Raw genomic sequence first — 18,980 nt, 5'->3', positions numbered from 1 at the left:
GATGCCACACAGTGGCTGGCCCAGAGCAGACTGAGGGTGGGCATGGGTAGATGGATATAGCCACAGTCCTTAGTTAACCTGGACAGTGAACCAGAGAGGCCTCTGGCAGGTGGAATGAACAGGCTCTGGTGACCAACTAGAGTCAGGAGGTGGGGAGTGAGGGATTCTGATTTGGATAACTGGGTGGACTGTGGGGAAATGGGAAGATGAGCAGATTCAGGGTGGGAACGGTCTCTTAGAAATCTCTCCTTTTAAGCTGGGCACGGTGGCTCATGTCTGTATTTTTGGGAGGCTGAGGCAGTCGGATCATGAGGTCAGGAGTTGGAGACCAGCCTGGCCAATATGGTGAAACCCTATCTCTACTAAAAAAGACAAAAATTATCTGGGTGTGGTGATGCACACCTGTAGTCCCAGCTACTCAGGAGGCTGAGGCAGGAGAATCGCTGGAACCTGGGAGGTGGAGGTTGCAGTGAGCTGAGATCGCAGACTGCACTCCAGCCTGGGCAACAGAGAGAGACTCTTGTCTCAAAAAAAAAAAAAAAAAAAAAGAAAGAAAAAACGAAATAGAAATCTCTCCCTTTTTTCCAGTTATGCTATTGTTTGCAGCAGACCTAGAAATACTTCAACTAAGCAAAACTAAACATCATGATTCCAGTCAACCAGAGGCTGTCTGCCTTAGGCCAGGTGTTTGACACCTGCGCGTTAGTCAAATATTTACCCTGGGCTCGGAGCTTAGCCAGCTCTTCGCTGAGCGAGTCCTGGGACTCTTCTAGCTGCCTCCTCTTCTGTTCCATGTTCTGCATGTAGTCTGTCAGAGACTTGATCTTGGCTTCGTGCTTTAAACAAGCAAAAAGGAAGAGTGAATGACTAGCAGGTGATCATCCAGGCTGGCCTGGAATTGACTGGTGGGAAAATGAGAGACAGGAGGGGTTCCTGAGTCCCTTTTCTGAGTGCCACTACCAAATGGTGCCCATTTCACCCTTGCCTTGGTGTTCAGAATCACACCAAGACAGACCTCTGCTTCTCCCTGTGCTTCTTGGCTTCATTCCCCACAGACACCACTCATGGCAGGCCCCTCCTCACCATCCACTTAACGTGAGATGCCGAAGGCCAAGTGGGTTTCGCTCCTCAGAGAAAAGCGTGCATGAGAGAAACAGGCTGGGAAAAGTGCAGGGCTGAAGGCCTCATTCATTGAACACGCACCTCTGGATTCCATCTTCACCATTCAAATATTAGGTCTTTCCTTTTTCTGTCCTTCAGACACACCAATTCCCATCTCAGGACCTTTGCATTTTCCTCTCCCTGGAAGCTTTCCCTCCCCACCATCACCACCCACCACACACCACACACACACACACACACTGCCCTGGCTAGCTCCTTATCACTCAGGCCCCAACACTTTCTTACAGCACCTAATGTCTACATCATTTGTCTTGTCTTTTTTAGTTGTTAGCTCCCTGAGGGTAGGTGCTTAATAAATACTAGTGAAATGAATGAATGAATGAATGAATGAGAGCTTGTTGGCTGAACAGGGACAGTGGTAACTTCTAGGCAGATGGAAAATGTGTACAGAACACTTCCCTCTCCAGATCTAGGGAGCTCAGCTTTAGGCAGGAGACCCTGGAGACTGAGCTCTAATCTAATGAAATAACTTCTCCAGAAAACACAACTCCGTTGGAGCAGTCATCTTATAAGCACAGTTTTTGGTGATGAGGATGAACGTAAACACAGAAGATAGCATTTCAGCTGGAAAGACTGCCAGGTTCCTTAGATCACATCAGAAAATAAAGAGCCATGGTTTCTGTTACTTTTGAACTTCAGGAAATAATGGTCGAATCTTTGCAATGTATGAATTGTAGCAGAGTGCAAACCACCACCTAATGGAACCTGTGTTTGTTGCTGATGTAGAAAGAGAACTTTAGAACTCTTTAAACTCAACACATCCTAATGTTCTTGACTCTGATCTCATACAGCAAAGTCAGTGTCAGTCTGAGACCTGGATGATTCAGAGTACCCCACTGGGCCCTCCTCTGGCTGCACCCTACTCCACTAAGCAAAGAGTTCACAGGCCAAGGGAGCATGTCCACCTGAACCTATGTCTCCTCTAGACCACACTCAGAGTACTGGGGACCTAGAAACTTCCTACTCCAGGTCTGAAGGCCAGGGCTGGCACTACCTCTTCCTCACCCATTTACACAAATGGCAGCTGGCATCTAACAGTTCCATCAGTTCACACCGGGTGCAAAAGGGACTTGGACATGGAGTTGGTATGTCCAGCCTGAAAGAGAAGAGGGTGGGCTGCAGGCCATGGGGTCTCTATTAGTACCCTTGCCTTGACCCCCAAATGTTAGAAGCAGGCTGGTCAAAGCACGTGCTGTTGGTATCATAGATGACCTAGAAATCACATATGGGGTGCACTGTTCCCTTATGTACATCGTTTTTATTTTCACTTTTCATAGATAATAACTATATAATTATAAAAAATAAAATTCTAAAGCAAATCCAGAAAAAGTGGTGTAAACCATAAACCAATGTATCGACTATTTCCCCCTGATATTCCTGGTCTTATCTGCAGGAATGCAAAGCACAACATAAATCTAACTCAGCATTTTCATTTTCATGTAACTTTATATAATTAGACTTTCCCAATGGCTAGGTTTTTACATTTTTTATAAGAGCTGTATAATATTATTCCATGTAACTTTATCTTATTAGTCTATCAGTGGATATTTGGGCAATTTATTTTATTATAATCCAAAATAACATTGTCTTCAATACCTTGCATAAAAGCTTTTAATATTTTTAATCAGGAAATGAGAATACCATATGAAATAAATTTTTTTTCATTTTCATTAACAATGAAAAATACTGTCAGTGAAATTACTGGACTAAATTATACTTATATTTTTATGGTTTCTGATTTCCACAGTGCTTTCCAAAAGGACTGACCAAATTATACTTTTCTCAACAATGTATGAATATATCGATTTTACTATCACACATTAGCGCGGAATAATCTTTTCAATACATTTCTGCTTATTATGTTGGTTATAAAATGGAACCTTGTGGATTCATTTTAGACAGAGAGGTTGGAGATGTTTCTGTGATTACACATTATTATGGTTAAAAGCACACCAGAACAAAGTATGCTTTTGTCCGCCTCAGTATTATTTGACACACCAATCCATGTTGGTATCCGTTTCCTGTTTCCTCCAAATGACAGCCTATTTTAATGCCTCGCATAAGGCAGTAAGTAGTGTACAATTAGACCCCTCCTGGAAACGCCAGACCCAAATACCAAGCTCCGATATCAGTGGTAGCCCAGAAACTGGATTGCTGTTTTCTGAGGGTACTTTACTAAACTGAAAATGCCACTCCAATAGGAAGAAGAGCAGCCTTACTCGATAGGCAAGTGAAATGTGCCCTGGGACTTGAACAGCCCCTGAAGACATGGGCTTTGGGTTCACACACATTTTTTTGAGTAGCCCCGCTCTGTCATTCACTGGCTGTAGGTGTTCGGACATATATTTAATCTAAATCTCAGCTGCCTGTCTGAAACAGAGGAATAATAATAAAACCTGCCTACCAGGATTTTTTTAAGATTAAGTGAGAAAATGCATGTGAAGTACTTAGCACGGTATATGGTACATAGTAAAAGCTCAATAAAATGCCACTTGCTACTACTACTACTAGTAGTAGTCTGTTTTTCCATATTAAAGTGGACCTATGGTAGAGATTAAAAGATGAGGGAATATTGCCTTACTCATAGGAATTTTAGAGATTCCACCCAATCTTTTACATTCATTAGCTAGCTAGCCATCCATCTATGGGAAACGACTCATCAGAATTCATGTATTTCTCACAACAAAATGTAGCTCTAAGAAGAGACCTGGGCTGCCATCGCCTGGGGAGGCCAAGCTTACACAAAGCAAAGTCCATCAACTAAGCCTATGGCGCACCATCAGCACCAGCAAGGGCATGGAGGCAGCAGATCTCAAGACAATGAGGGGGAAGGGAAGGGCCCACCTGCGAGATGAGCAGCTGGCAGGCTGCCAGTTCCCGCTCGCTGGCGTTCATCTTCCTGTTGGAGTCCATCTGGGCACTCTCGAGTTGTTTGCTGCGGTTCACCAGGGACTTGACCTCTGACTTCATCTTGCTGATGTACAGGCGGGCCATGGTAAACTCCTCCTCAATGACTCCATTCACATCTGCCAACTGAGCACAGGAGGGGACACACTCAAATGTTGCCCACAATTTCTGTAGGTTCACGGACTCCCCTGAAACCTGCCCCTAGATCCCCAAGGTGTCCATGGATTTCTGGTTCAGAATCCCAATTAAAGGACAAGCGGAAAGTACTAAACATTCAACCCCACGTTCTCCTAAACCTCAGGTCAAACTTTCAGTTGAAACCCCCTACTAAATATAATCCTCAATTAATTAGGTTTTTCATTACCATCAATTTTTAGAGAGATGACAGCATAAGAAGAAACACTGAAGATTTTTAAAAGGAGATAACTTCAAAAAGGTATTCCATTCAATGTCTTACACCTTATATCTCTGTAACAGCAGCAAGACCTAATGCTCCTAAAGGTGATGCTGAATTCCTATAAAAACTCAAATCAAAACTTCATTAATGTTCTCCATAGTGTGCTTATTCAGGTAGAGAAGTAGTATAATGCCTTGAATATGTTTCTATAAACAAGGATTGAAATAAAAAGGTGTTTCCATGTTTAGTCCTCAATTAAATAGAAAATCGAATGAATAAGAATGTACTATGAATTACCAAAGGGCTTCTTGATAAAGGTTTCTCAGCATAACTTTTCATTACTACTACTAGTCTATTTTCCTTTGCCTTTTCACACCTGCTCCTTTCAAGCAGACAGTAATCTAGCTCATTATTTAAGATCCTCTGAGAACAACAGTCTAAATCCACCTTAGAAGAGAAGATTCTGACAGCCAGAATTCCTGCATGATCTATATTTGGTTTCTAAGTTTCAAAGCTCTACTGGAAACAAAAGTTGAAGCAAGATACTTGGGATAGAAACCCATCGGCTCAATGCAAACAGGGTCTTTAAGAGCAATTGACCAAATGAACAAGTAACTGTGTGCATATTTTGTTTAGCCACCAGAGGGCAGCCTATCACCTTAAGAGAAAACAAAGAACCTCGTCCAGAATCCGGCGCAGAAACAGAGGCTTCCATTGGTTGAAATACAATGACTCCAACCATGGTTTTTTGATGTTCCACAGTACACTCCCGAGTGCCCACTTATGTCGTTATTGCTGTCATTCACTCATCATATAACTATCTGTTCAATAAACATTTAAGGGCTAAAAAAATGGAATCAGGCATCAGCCTTGAAATTTGGTAGCAAATATGAAGTACACTAGACACTGCTGAGTTCCTGTAATTTGGCATCAACCTTACCATAAGAATTCAACAACAATATAAATGGCCAACAAACATATGGAAAAGGCTCAACATCATTAATTATCAGTGAAATGCAAATCAAAACCACAATGTGAAACCACCTTGCTTCTGCAAGACTGGCCATAATCAAAAAAATTAAAAAATAATAGATGTTGGCATGGATGTGATGAAAAGGGAATGCTTTTACACTGCTGGTGGGAATGTAAACTAGTACAACCACTATGGAAAACAATGTGGAGATTCTTTAAAGAACTAAAAGTAGATCTGCCACTCGATCCAGCAATCCTACTACTGGGTATCTACCCAGAGGAAAAGATGTCATTATATGAAAAAGACATGCATGTTCATGGCAGCACAATTCGCAATTTCAAAAATATGGAACCAGCCCAAATGCCCATCAGTAACGAGTAGATAAAGAAAATGTGGGTGTGTGTGTGTGTATGTGTATATATATATACACATATAAAATCATGGAATACTACTCAGCCATAAAAAGGAACGAAATAGTGGCATTCGCAGCAACCTAGGTGGAATTGGAGACCATTATTCTAAGTGAAGTATTAATAACTCAAGAGCGGGAAGCCAAACATCATATATTCTCACTTATAAGTGAAAGCTAGCTATGAGGACACAAAGGCATAAGAATGATACAACGGACTTTGGGGACATGGAGGAAAGGGTGGGAAGTGGGGTGAGGGATAAAAGAGTACATATTGGGTACAGTGTACACTGCTTAGGTGATGGGTGCACCAAAATCTCAGAAATCACCACTAAAGAACTTATCCATGTAACCAAACACCACCTGTCCTCCAAAAATCTATTGAAATCAAAATTAAAAATTTAAAAAAAATTCAACGATAGTACACGTCAAGTGACTCCAGTGTCAATAATACTGCAGAATGTATGTCAACAGCAAGAAAATTGACAAGTATCTATTTCTGACTCTACCTTCATGGAGGTCCTTGTTAAACCCATTTTACTTCCGACTGCCAAAGATCTGCCTACCAACACCCTTCCTCAGTACATTCCTTTTCTATTCCAAAGCATGCAATCTTCAAGTTCAGTGTGTTCTGCCATTGTCTTTAGTCCAGTGTAGGTGAGGGATGAGAAACACCTTTCTGAGCCTGACCAGGGGTATCTTACATCTTGTCCAGTTTCTGCAGAGAGATAAGGTAAAATCCATCTCTTCCACATGGAATTCACAGCCTACACCAGCTCCTGGTAGGAAAACGCTGCTAAGCCAGCAGCTCTGGCACCCTGGGAAGAGAATGAATCCCTCTTCTTTTCCAGGTCTGTTAAAGTAGGACACTTTGTCTTTTATGCCCAGATCCCATGTAAATTGAGGAAGAGTAAAAATATAGATATGTATAAAGATGGGCTTCCTCCAAAATGAGAGCTAGACATTTCTTCTTCCAAACCAGAGCTATAACTTCTGAAGCCAGTTCTTGTCCTTGGAGATCTAAAAGGAGATTTTGAGTTTGTGCCTGATGGATAAAAACAATACCCCTAACAAATGGTTTTTAACTGTGAGGTTTCTTACCACTACAGAGTTCATATATTTAGTGGTTTCATGTTCAAAGGTTTCCAGTAATTTTAGGACACTGTTATTTCAAAAAAAAAAAATAATCAGTTTGTGCTGAAATGTTATTTATAACTGTCCCAGAGTCTGATAATGCCCCAGAGGTACATACTAGACCATGGGATCCAGTATCAATGACCAACCCAGGAGAAAAGACCGCACCGTCATGAAATGTTTGGAAGATGTGGCCTGCTGCTTCTACCTGCCTATACAGGGAGTCGCCCCCACCTCTCCACCTCCCTACCCCGTCTCTCAAGCATGGAGTGGCTGTGCAAGATGATGAACTACTGCCATTCCTAGACCACACCCAAGGTAAGTAAGGTGCATGTTCACATCTAAAGGCCTACAAGTCAGTGTGGGCCAAATGAAAATTAGGCAGTGAGTCCAATTCAGTTCATTTACTCTACCTCAACTTTCTATTCAGTTTCTGGCTAGATTCCTTTGAAGGTAGTGAGGTAAGGTAGGCCCCAAGAAATAAAAATAAAATCCTAAACCCCCAAATGACTGAACACACCCCCTCGTGGCCAAGGAGACCCCAGAGGAATGTTAAATACCGAGTTCCAGGCCATGACAGATTGTGAAATTGGAAACGCCTGGTCACACCCCCTCCCTCGCCAATCGGCAGTAGGCCTTCTTCCCCAAGGTTTAAACAGAAGCCAGCCCTTTTGAAATATTCACTCCACTGCTTCACTGCTGATATCAACCACGGCCTGCCCCTGCCCTTCTCTTTTGCAATTTCAACACAACCACCAACCAGTGTTCCTTCCCCAACAAGAGACCACCAACCACGAAGTGGTTCTGGTTCTGGGCAGGCTACTAAGGCTGCACACAGAGAGCCTTCATGTCCTCTGCTTTACCCTTTGATGTATAGGGCCTAATTATAATACATTTAAATGTTAAGTCTCTAAACCAAAGTGAACATGGACCCATGTTGCATACATGTTTTCCTACTATACATGCACATGCCACTCCTTCATGAATCTTCATAACTCCTCCTGTAATCTGTTGAATAAGTATATTTGGCCACCCTGTGAAAAACATAAATCCCTTTCTTATTCTTTCCACCCTCAAAGTGCTTATTTCTGGCTTCTGGCCAGAGGTTACACTTCCCAACCTGTAAGAATGGTCATCCTGCAGCCTGCAACCCTTTATGAAAAATAAAGCTCTCCTTTCCAAATGTATGGACCTCATCATACTTCTCTTGACAGTTCAGTGCCACCAGTACATGAAAGGACGAGAAGGCTCACTCATAAACTCGGATAAAGCTATCACTGGGCTCATCTTGTTATACGCTGGACTCATCTTGTTTTGTTGATGAGACAAAATGACTGGACTCTGGAAATGTTTCAAGACATGATTGAGCTGAGGATATATGGGTTTTTCTGTTTTCTGGCTGTTCAGAGCTGTCATATTCTAGAACTATGGACTGGGGAAGGCTCCAAGGGCCACATTTTCCCCCCATCCCAGAGTCCTACCAGGAAGGACCTTGTGAAAATTAAATGGCATTTTAGGAACAAAAATACAAAACCACTGAAGAAAATTTCCTTGATCTGTTCATTCTCCTATATCAAAAGAATTACCATATCAATTCACAGTTATGACCAATAAGAAAAGTACCTGTACCTATAAGGATAAATCTAAAACAAATGTGCAGAAGTCATGTAATTTCTGAGATGACAATCTTCGATATTGTCTGAGCTTATCTTGTCATTTTATAAATTAGAAAAATGAAGCCCAAAGAAGTACAGTGACTCACCCAAAGTCATACTACTCCATTGGCTCTCATCACCCTAATGATGAACTCATAATTATACGAAAAAAACAAGAATGATATAAATGAGGGCTATCAATGAAATTAACTAGGACATCCAATGTCTGGAATCCAAAAATAATCTCAAAAACATGCAATTGATTATTTAAAAATAATCTCAATCTCAATCATACTTCAGAGTCCCAAAAGTAAAGACTCTTTTTTCAATACTGAAGCACCCAGACACTCCTGATTTCATTAGCATTTTCATCAGCTCTATTTTAGAACTTAGCATAAAAATACCTTCTTCCTTTATCGTTATCAGCAGCAAGCATCAACTTCCCATAAATCAACTCCACCTTCATATTTTGAGGCCACTTAATCACCTCACATCAAATTTTATTGCTCAACACCAATGTATGGTTCAAAAAATTAAATCTTCAAATACAAAATCACCAAACTGAAGCTTAATAAGATTAACTCTATAGTATCTGAGAAGTCTGTGCTAGAATTAGATTCATTCACAAGGATTTATGAAATAATCGGTTACAATGAATGTTCCATGAAAGAATGGTTACGTTTATGAGAGGTCATGTACTCTAAGCTGAGACCTGTTACGCCATCCAAAAAGGGCTTTCAACATTTCCCAGAAATAGTCTACAAAAGAAGCCTGATCTTGGGAGCATTTTCCAGTATTTAACAATCCCAACTCACAACTTGAGTGTTCCCACTAAGCAGACTGATGTAGAGTTCAGCCTTTTAAAGATAAAATGGCTAAATTCAAAGAATTTGGTTTCAGGAAATTGTGACATGTAAGGTAAGCAATGTAATACCATTCCCCAGCTCAACAAAATCAACATATATTCGTCAATGACTCCTTTGTATAACAGGCTATATTATTATAAAGCTATGGTGATCAAAACATTGTGGTATTGGCAGAAAGATTTGATCCATGAAACAAAATAGAGAGACCAGAAACCTCCCCCACATACTTTTGGGAGAGATGGACACATTCATTATCTTAATGGTGCTGATGGTTTCATGACTGTACACATATGTCAAAACTTCTCAGACTGCATACTTTAAATATGTGCAGCTTTATGTAAATTATGCCTCAATAAAGCTTTGTTTTGTTTTAAAAATGTCTCTATCCTTTTTTTTGGTTAATGACAACAATTGGCCTTTCTATATTCCAGCAAATTGTTACCTGTTCTTGGCTGATACCATTTTTAATTCTATCTCTTCCTTCTATTCCTAGCTTCTGGACAGCTTTATACCACCCCTATTATCCCCACATCTCTGACTTTCTTGCTGTCAACAGCACCAATGGCCAGATGTGGTGGCTCACGCCTGTATTCCCAGCACTTTGGGAGGCAGAGGCGAGCAAAACACTTGAGGCCAGGAATTTGAGACCAGCCTGGCCAACATGGAGAAACCCCGCCTCTACTTAAAAAAATAATAATAATACAAAAATTAGCAGGGCCTGGTGGCACATGCCTGTAATCCCAGCTACTCAGCAGACTGAGGCATGAGAATTGCTTGAACCCAGGAGGCAGAGGTTGCAGTGAGCTGAGATTGTGCCACTGCACTCCAGCCTGGGCGACAAAAGCAAAACACTGTCTTAAAAAAAAAAAAAAAAAAAAAAAAAAAAAAAAAAAAAAAAACAAGAACAACAATGTGTACAACCCCAAGGGATTCATCATGATTGGATGATTGATTTATGCCAATTATAGTAATCCTATTCCCCTTTGCTTTCCCAGAAATGTGGAGTGGTCATGTGATCCAATTCTGGCCAATGAAGTGTAAGGATATGTCTCCTGGGGACTTCTGGGATACATTTCCCTCCTGGATTAAGCCTTGGATGTGGTTGAGTGAGGATGTGATGATCGGTACTACAGCAGCTATTTTGCTACCATGAGGCACAATCATCTGGATTATGAAAAGGAAACAGGCTGAGGACAGGAGAAAGGAAATAGAGAAAAAGCCTGAGAATTTGACATCGTTGAGCCATGGCACCAACCAAAATTTGGTTCTCAAACTTTAATAAGCATAAAGAATCACCTGGAGAATCTTGTTAAAGTGCAGATTTTGATTCAATAGGTCTGAGTGGGGCCTGAGAGGCTGTAGTTCCAATAAGCTCCTAGGTGAGGAAGATCACACCCTGAGTAGCAAGATTTTAGACTTCTCATATTGTGAATAATTAAATATGATTTTATTGCTTAAGCCACTGTTAGAATCCTAATACTTTCACGTCGACTTGTTGGAGAATTTTCACTCCACTGGGTTCTTTTAGAAAAGGAAAAACACAATTCTGAGACTAGAACTGTTGCTTAAGCGATTTAATTCCAAACTTCTGCAACATTAGGAAATAAGTTTGAGAAATAAACCAATTTACACAAAGCCAACCAAGATTTGAAGACATTGCCTAGACCTGAAAGATCATTTTTTTTCTCCTCCTCCTCACCCCAACAAACAATTCACTCAGTCATTCAATTAGCCCTTTTTTCATTCATTCAAACATTAACCAGCACATGGCAGATGCGAAGCACAGTGCTAAGCATTGAATGCTTAAAAGAGTCAAGCACAGACCCTGCTAACTTGATAGGAGCAGGTAGAGAAGATAAAAGAAGGGCTGGCTTACAGTTTTCACATCATTGGTGCCAATAATTCCACCAATCTCCCCCAGATCTTTCAACAGCAAATTCAGAATCTCAGTTGCCCTTTTCTTCTGGTGGTTGCTAAGCTCTTGTAGCTGGCTCAGCTCTCTCTGCGTGGTTGTTAATGTAGTCTGAAAAACAAATTTCAACAACAGATTCAAAGAGTTGCCCATCAATTTCATACACTCCACATTACACATAACACCATCATGTAGAATGGAGTTCTTTGACATGACTTACATGACTTCAACCTAAGAATTCTTTTAAGGCAAACTCTCGCATAGCACTGCATTCTTGGATAAGAAGATGAACTCTTTATCAACAAGTTATATCACATGGCCTGATACATTATATGTCTACATATCAGATGACAATTCCAAGTCAGGGAAATAAGTTATTAAAAATAAGTAAAAGCCAAAAAAGAAGTCCTTAAGTTTATAACATGTAATTGCATCTTCCTACTTACCAGATATTCTATGTTAGTCCTATCTGTTTCATTTCAGGGTCTAAACTTACCTGCAAGGGTCCCCACCTCCACTCCTAAACAAACCTGCTCCCTGGGCCACCTCCATATTCCCACCTAAATTGATAAAGACAGATGGGTCTAGAATAGATGGCCAAGAGGTAGTTTAATAAGTTTAGAAAACAACTTCAAAAAAAAAAGTCTTCAAATTTTCAGAGTGAAGCTGAATTAAAAACACTCATCTTTTTTCAAAATTAGGTTACTTATTACAAACCAACAATAGGTTACTTATTAAAAACCAACAAATAGTTGGTTTCTCATTATATAGCAGAAGCTCTATTTTCTTGTCAAACTTTAATAAACTCTTCTCTTTTTCATCCTTCATGTATCTTGCCAAAAGGTATGTATTCTTAACTAACATTCAACATCAGGAAAACGGTTATCTATTTATAAAATTCTCCCATATGCAGCTACAGCATTTTTAAACAATCTGTATAATTTTAATAGCCTTCTACACCAATCTAGTAATACTTTGGTTTCATGACAAATTAAAAACTGTATTATGAAAAATGTTTCATTGTTTTAAGAAGCAAGTAATATGAAGGACTAATTAAAATAATCCGATAGAAAACACTAAGCAGAGGAAATCTAAGTCGCCCCCTTTCCTAAGCCACTTCGGAATGAGTTTGTTTTATTTTGTTTGGTATTGCCAACTGCTTATGTCATCTTGTTTTTAAAATCCTCAGAGGCAGTAGTCCCCATCTTGGGAAGCTGCTAGAAAAGTCTTCCTCCATGCAGCTGAATGTATGCCGTGAGGAGCATTTCCTGTCAGCCTCACAGTCGGCAGATCAGCATTCTCCTGCGCCATCTGCTACTTCTTTTTAAACTGGATGCTTTCCACAAAGCAGGCTGGGCACAAGCCCAGGACACCAGGCCACTGGGCAGAGGTACTAAGGACAGCAGGTTAGAGCCAGTCAGCTTCTCCACCACCCATTTTCCAGGTAGAAAAGGACATATTCCACCCCGCCATGCCAAACACTCACTGCTCCTGCTACCGCTAGCTCACTGCAGAACCTACGGCGTCTTTCATTTGGAGAATCTGGAAATAAGGGAATGTGCAGGCTGAAGCACTGGCTTAAAACAGAACAGCAAACAAACAAACAAGGGCAGCTTAGTTCCAGGCTCCTGAAGGTAACAGCCAGGACAAGAAGCTGACTGGAGGGAATGGAATTCATTCAGGAGGGTATAAGCAAGAAGAGTGAAGTCCATATCTTCCACGGGACCCCACTCTTGCCAGTAGCAATGCTTTGAGATGTATGTATTGATACTGTAGCATATGCACAGATGTGCACTAAGTGCTTTACATAGACTGTCACTAATCCTCACACCATGCAAGCAGCATGTTATCATCACCATTTTTACAGATAAGGGAATGAATACTCACGAAGCTTAACTGTCTCAGCTAAGGTCTAAGAGTTATGAAGTCAGACTTGTAACTAAGATTTTTCTGGCTCCAAAGTCTGCACTCTTGTGACTATTCCCACAAAGCATCCCCACTAATGTTATCAACTCTCTGGATATAAAACAGTCATGATGTGCAGTTCCAGGATGAGTGAACAAAAGTCACTTGCATGAAGTATTTCAATTGTTGGAGGGACCTCAGGGAATGCATCTAACACTGAATAACTATTCAGCTACTGCCTCCTTATACCATGTCTGTCAATGAATATCAATATGAGTACAGGAATGGCAGCCAAGGAAGTCCCACCCCCTAGACACAAATGCTCCAACCGTTTTCTGGGCCAGCTCATCTGTCAGCTGCTCATTGGCCCTGGTCTTATCCTCCACTTCCTGTGATTTCTGGTCATAATTGACAGCCAGCTCCTCCAGGGCCTGGAGAACTTCTTTCACCTCATCCTTGGCTGCCTCATTTTCAATCTGGAGACGTGTCAGTTCCTCCTGTATCTTCTCATAATCTCTTCTTGTGGAAGCTAAAAGCTGGGAAAATGAGATGGCATGGAACTTGTGAATCTAATGTTCAAATGTTTATGTTCTGTGCTGTATCCAAAAGTAAGTAATTTAAAAACCAGATATAAGAAAACAAGTTGGAAAAGTTCAGGATGATGGGAAACCCCACTGTATGGTCCAGACGATAAAAAAATAAAAGAAAAAGGCAGATATGCTCTTATTGCAAAAATCTGCTTTGTGCGCATGTGTTTTGTTTTGTATGTTGTTTTTCATATGTTGTTTTTGTTGTTGTTGTTGTTGTTAGTTTACAGCTGTATACCCTTAACTCAAAGAATGAATCACACATCAAAAATCACTGCATTTTATAGCTATTCCATATTTTAAGCAAAGGATGGGGCCAGGCGCAGTGGCTCATGCCTGTAATCTCAGCACTTTGAGAAGCCAAGGCAGGTGGATCACCTGAGGTCAGGAGTTCAAGAACAGCCTGGCCAACATGGCAAAATCCCATCTCTACTAAAGATACAAAAAAAAAAATAGCTGGGTATGGTAGTGCACACCTATAATCCCAGCTATTCGGGAGGCTGAGGCAGGAGAATCGCTTGAACCCGGGAGGCAGAGGTTGTAGGGAGCCGAGATCATGCCACTGCACTCCAGCCTGGGCAACAGAGTGAGACTTCATCTAAATAATAAATAAATAAACAAACAAAAGATCTGAGTCATTTCCAAGGAAATGACAACAAATAACACTTACATAGTTTTTACATGTTATCAGGATTTCACATTGTAAACAGGTTGACTTCACAATCAACTATAACAGTGTACAAGAGTGATCGGTCACCTTTTTTTAACATCCATCATGAAGATATAGAAGGATGTACCCCAAACATTATCATTAGTTAAAAGCAAATATCTGGGCTTGCCGATGCTCTCACTATCTTTGTTCCTATATTGGTTTTCCTTTATTGAAAAGATACTGCCTTGATAGTATAGAAAAATAAAAATGTTAAGGAGTTTTAACAGTAACAAGAAGGAAAGTTTATCTCAAGCAGCTGTGCCAATGTTGGGGAGACTGGAGTAGAATGGGAGGTAGAGGGCAGGAAACTCAAGCAAATGGAAGGCCTCGACTATAGCTAAGAGAGAGAGAATAAGGAAATATGGTTCACCTGATTATAAAAGTGTAGCTTGTCTCTCTATCAAGGGAAGTGTTTGGGCAGGGGAGGTAATCATTGCCCTAAAGAGATGAAGAGGAACAAAGAGGAAGGAAATGGTTACAGAGTCCTTTATGCCTACAGAGGCCTGGGACTGAGGACAGGAACCCAGGCACCTGCTGTCATTGCACAGTGGGATTCAATCCATAGCATTTCAGCAACGAAGCAGAAAGCAGCTTAAAGCACAAAAGAGAACAACACTTAAACGGTCCTCAGCAAGGGAATTATTAATTGTGCATGTTTGATAGGTTGGCTGGCTATCCTTTGCTTAGGTTCTTGTTTGTAAAATACTTGGCGAAACACAGTGTAATAAAAACACTTACTGAAGAACTGAATGCCTTTGGGGAGAGACTGAAAACAATTTGCCTCCTTTTTAGTGTATTAAATACATGCTGGCGCAGTACTCGGGCCCCGTTCTCTTTGCCTTCTCCTCCTCTACCTTCTATTTTTGTTTTTGTTTGTGTATCCCTACAGGACAGCAGGAGAACATGGTGTATATCAAAGATCTGAGCCAGCTGATTGCAAAACTGAAGTAGGACTCAAACAACAGGACACAGTATTGCTGGGTATTTGGAGGCAGAATCATCCTTGCCCAAGGCCAGGTGTGGTGGCTCACACCTGTAATCCCAGTGCTTTGGGAGCCAAGGCAGGAGGCATGCTTGAGACCAGGAGTTCAAGATCACCCTTAGCAACACAGAGAAACTCTGTCTTAAAATATTAAAAAACTAGCCAGGTATGGTGGCACACTCTTGCAGTCTTAGCTACTTGAGAGTCTTACGCGGGAAGATCACTTGAGCCCTGGAGGTTGCAGTGAGCCATGATTGCACCACTGCATTCCAGCCTGGACAACAGAGAGACCCTGTCTCAAAACAAATAAAAATAAAAAAGGATCATCCTTGCCTGATCACCCAACCAAAGGTCTCTGCCCTTCCAGGACGAAGTGTAGCCACTGGCTACTCAATCTCAAAACATCAGGGGTTTTTGAAAGTCAGACATGTATTTTCTAAATTCAGTGATAATCAGCTTGTAAGAGGCAGTGAAGGGAAATCTACCAAGAAATTTCCACATGATTCTGTGATTATGAAAAGCTTCTTTGCCAATTAAATTCCTGAATAAACATCAACAACAAAGAGTAATAGAAGAACTTTGTGGAAAAAAAATATATTGTATTCTTTACCTCGTCCTGATCCAACATCTGTTGCTTCAGCTTTTCAGCCAGCTGGCTCTGCTGGTTAATTTCATCATCCTGAAACGAAACATCATGTTTGGTTTTTTTTGTTAGTTATGTCATTTTTGATATCCCAGTCTCCCAATGACAGGCAACTACCATAAGCTTGCTAATAAGAAGGAAGGAATGGTGTGGCGTTGCTGCACAGAAAGCAGGCAGGTTCCGAGATCTCATTCACTTAAAATACCTCTTCACCCACCTTTCTCAGCAGATGAAACAGCTGAATATTCTGGAAATGTAATATCCTGCACATTCAACTCAATTCCTGCTCATTGAGAAATCAGAGATCTAGAGTTTGGGAACTGAAAGGGACGTTAGAGATATCCCTTCTAATTCAAAGATGTTAAGAGTGAAATTCCTAATTCAAAAAATAAAGGAGTGAATTTCTATCTAGCTGCACTATCATATATTATTGTCCCAAGTCTTGTCAAACACATCAGTAAGCAGGAGTGCTACCACCGGATCGGTAGGGAGAGCCAACGTTTCCACTTCAAACCTCTCAGACCGGAGAAACATGAACTGGAGATTTGGCACTGGAAGACCTCCCTCTCGACTGGAAGTTAATTTTCTTAACAATTTAAAAACAAACAAACAAACGAAAAAACCAAAAAACAAAAAAACCTCAGGGCAGCTGAGGGGCAGAAGCATTCATGCTTACTTTCTCGGCTGCCACTGAAGTGGGAAAGGCAAATTCTCTCTTCTCTCTCTCATTTTCTGCCACTAGGTGTTGCTGCCACAAAAGCAAGGGTATTTGCTGCCTACCTCTCCCCACCTCCCCTTAGACTCGGTCCACCCCCAGTGCAGGCTAAGCAGCAGACAGATGACGGCTAACTACATAAAAAACACAGTCTTCGCTGCATTATTTTCACGACTTCAAATAAAATTTAAAACAGCCTGGGAAGATAACAACCTGGCTTCGAGGGTCTAAACAACAGACAGCGTCAGATTCAATTGAGCATCCTTGGGCACTTCTTCGTGCCAGGTCCTGCCTAGGTATTTTCATCAGCAGCCCAAAAAAACGCACCCTGTACTGTGCCTTTTGCCTTTTCCACAGATGAAATCCAACCCACACTTAAGGGCCTGGGTCACAGAACCTCAATGTTCCACGGGATATTCCCCAGCCTGTTTGGCGGTATCTATGCATACATTTGAATCATGTTAATTTAATGTCACAAACTAATGCTTTCCATGGAGAAAGAAAATTCTAAAATCAGCCATAAAGGATTTGAATCTCCTTGTCCTTTATGTAGAATATCATTTGGCTTCGCTTTTCTGCTCAGAGAGATCCTGTTTCTACTGAACTCTTTACACCAATGTTTCTTTAACGGTTCTATTTTCCTGCACGAATCATATTTCTGGCAGGTGAGTTAGGGAAATTATATCAGAATGAAACCTCCAAAAACTGGCACTTCTACAACTAGAAGACTATTCTGTAGATATATTTTCTCTTCTACTTTATAAATGTAGCACGTCAGTTACCAGGAAAGATTTTGTGTTTATGTTCCTGAGCACTTAAATATTAAACAACTTAGCATAAAGGATTCAAAGAGTTTACCATTGGAGAGCCACCATCTCTTCTCCTGGGACAAATGGACAAGCACTACATGAAAGGAGAGAAATGGAGTAAACTCTGTCCTTACACTGTGCTCATTTCAAAGCCTGAAGATGCAGGCTTCCTCCCAACAGGTGACAAGCTGGGATGCAGTGATTTTTAAGGTACAGTGAAAAACCAAGGGCCCCTGGCCCCACCCGGGAAGGATGAGGAACAAGGATGATATTACAGAAGATGTGGATCACTTGTATCACAGACATTTCCCAAACTACATTTACCCTTTATTAAGGCAACTTACCTAAGGAATTAATGAGATCCACTGTGATTTTTTTTTTTAAAGTCTTTCAAAACTTCCAGAATAATAAGCTGTGCTTATATCTACACATTCGACTGCATCTCTTAGAACATGTATAAGCATGCTCACTCTGATGCCGGCTCTAAAGATCTAGTCCATGGATAACAGATTTTAAAGTACTTTTCAGAAAGTATTTTATACTTGAATTTTCTTATACATGAAATAACATGAGGCCAGGTACAGTGGCTCACGCCTATAATCCCAGCACTTTCGGAGGCCAAGGCAGCTTGATCACTTGAGCCCAGGAGTCCGAGACCAACCTGAGCAACATGGCAAATCCCTGTCTCTACAAAACATACAAAAAAAAAAAAAAATTAGCTGAGTGTGGTGGTATGTGCCTGTAGTCCCAGCTACTCAGGAGGTTGAGGCAGGTGGATGGCTTGAGCCCGGAAAGTTGAAGCTGCAGTGAGCTGTGATTTCACCACTGCACTCTAGCCTGTGCAACAGAACAGACCCCATCTCAAAAATTAAAAAATAATGCGCCGGGCATGGTGGCTCAGGGCTGTAATCCCAGCACTTTGGGAGGCCAAGGCAGCTGGATCATGAGGTCAGGAAATCAAGACCACCCTGGCCAACATGGTGAAGCCCCATCTCTACTAAAAATACAAAAATTAGCTGGGTGTGCTGCTGTGCGCCTGTAGACACAGCTACTCAGGAGGCTGAGGCAGGAGAATCGCTGGAACCTGGGAGGTGGAGGTTGCAGTGCACCAAGATCGTGCCACTGGACTCCAGCCTGGGCAACAGAGCGAGACTCCATCTCAAATAATAATAATAATGATAAATAAAACAAA

General features: G+C 41.2%; 1 protein-coding gene across 1 annotated transcript in view; it reads right to left on the bottom strand.

Annotated features, from left to right (window-relative positions):
- The window catches only part of KIF5C (kinesin family member 5C), a 152,296-nt gene that overhangs the window by 31,534 nt on the left and 101,782 nt on the right, over window positions 1–18,980 (bottom strand). The window contains exons 13-17 of the mRNA XM_045367028.2: window positions 16,232–16,300; window positions 13,670–13,876; window positions 11,400–11,546; window positions 4,027–4,215; window positions 719–836 (exon numbers count right to left, since the gene is read on the bottom strand). Coding sequence (XP_045222963.1) covers window positions 719–836; window positions 4,027–4,215; window positions 11,400–11,546; window positions 13,670–13,876; window positions 16,232–16,300 — 730 coding nt within the window. The remainder of the gene's footprint in view (window positions 1–718; window positions 837–4,026; window positions 4,216–11,399; window positions 11,547–13,669; window positions 13,877–16,231; window positions 16,301–18,980) is intronic.

This window comes from Macaca fascicularis, chromosome 12, assembly GCF_037993035.2.
Source record: "Macaca fascicularis isolate 582-1 chromosome 12, T2T-MFA8v1.1".
NCBI classification, from domain to species: domain Eukaryota; kingdom Metazoa; phylum Chordata; class Mammalia; order Primates; family Cercopithecidae; genus Macaca; species Macaca fascicularis.
This window is presented reverse-complemented; position numbering and strand designations above follow the sequence as displayed.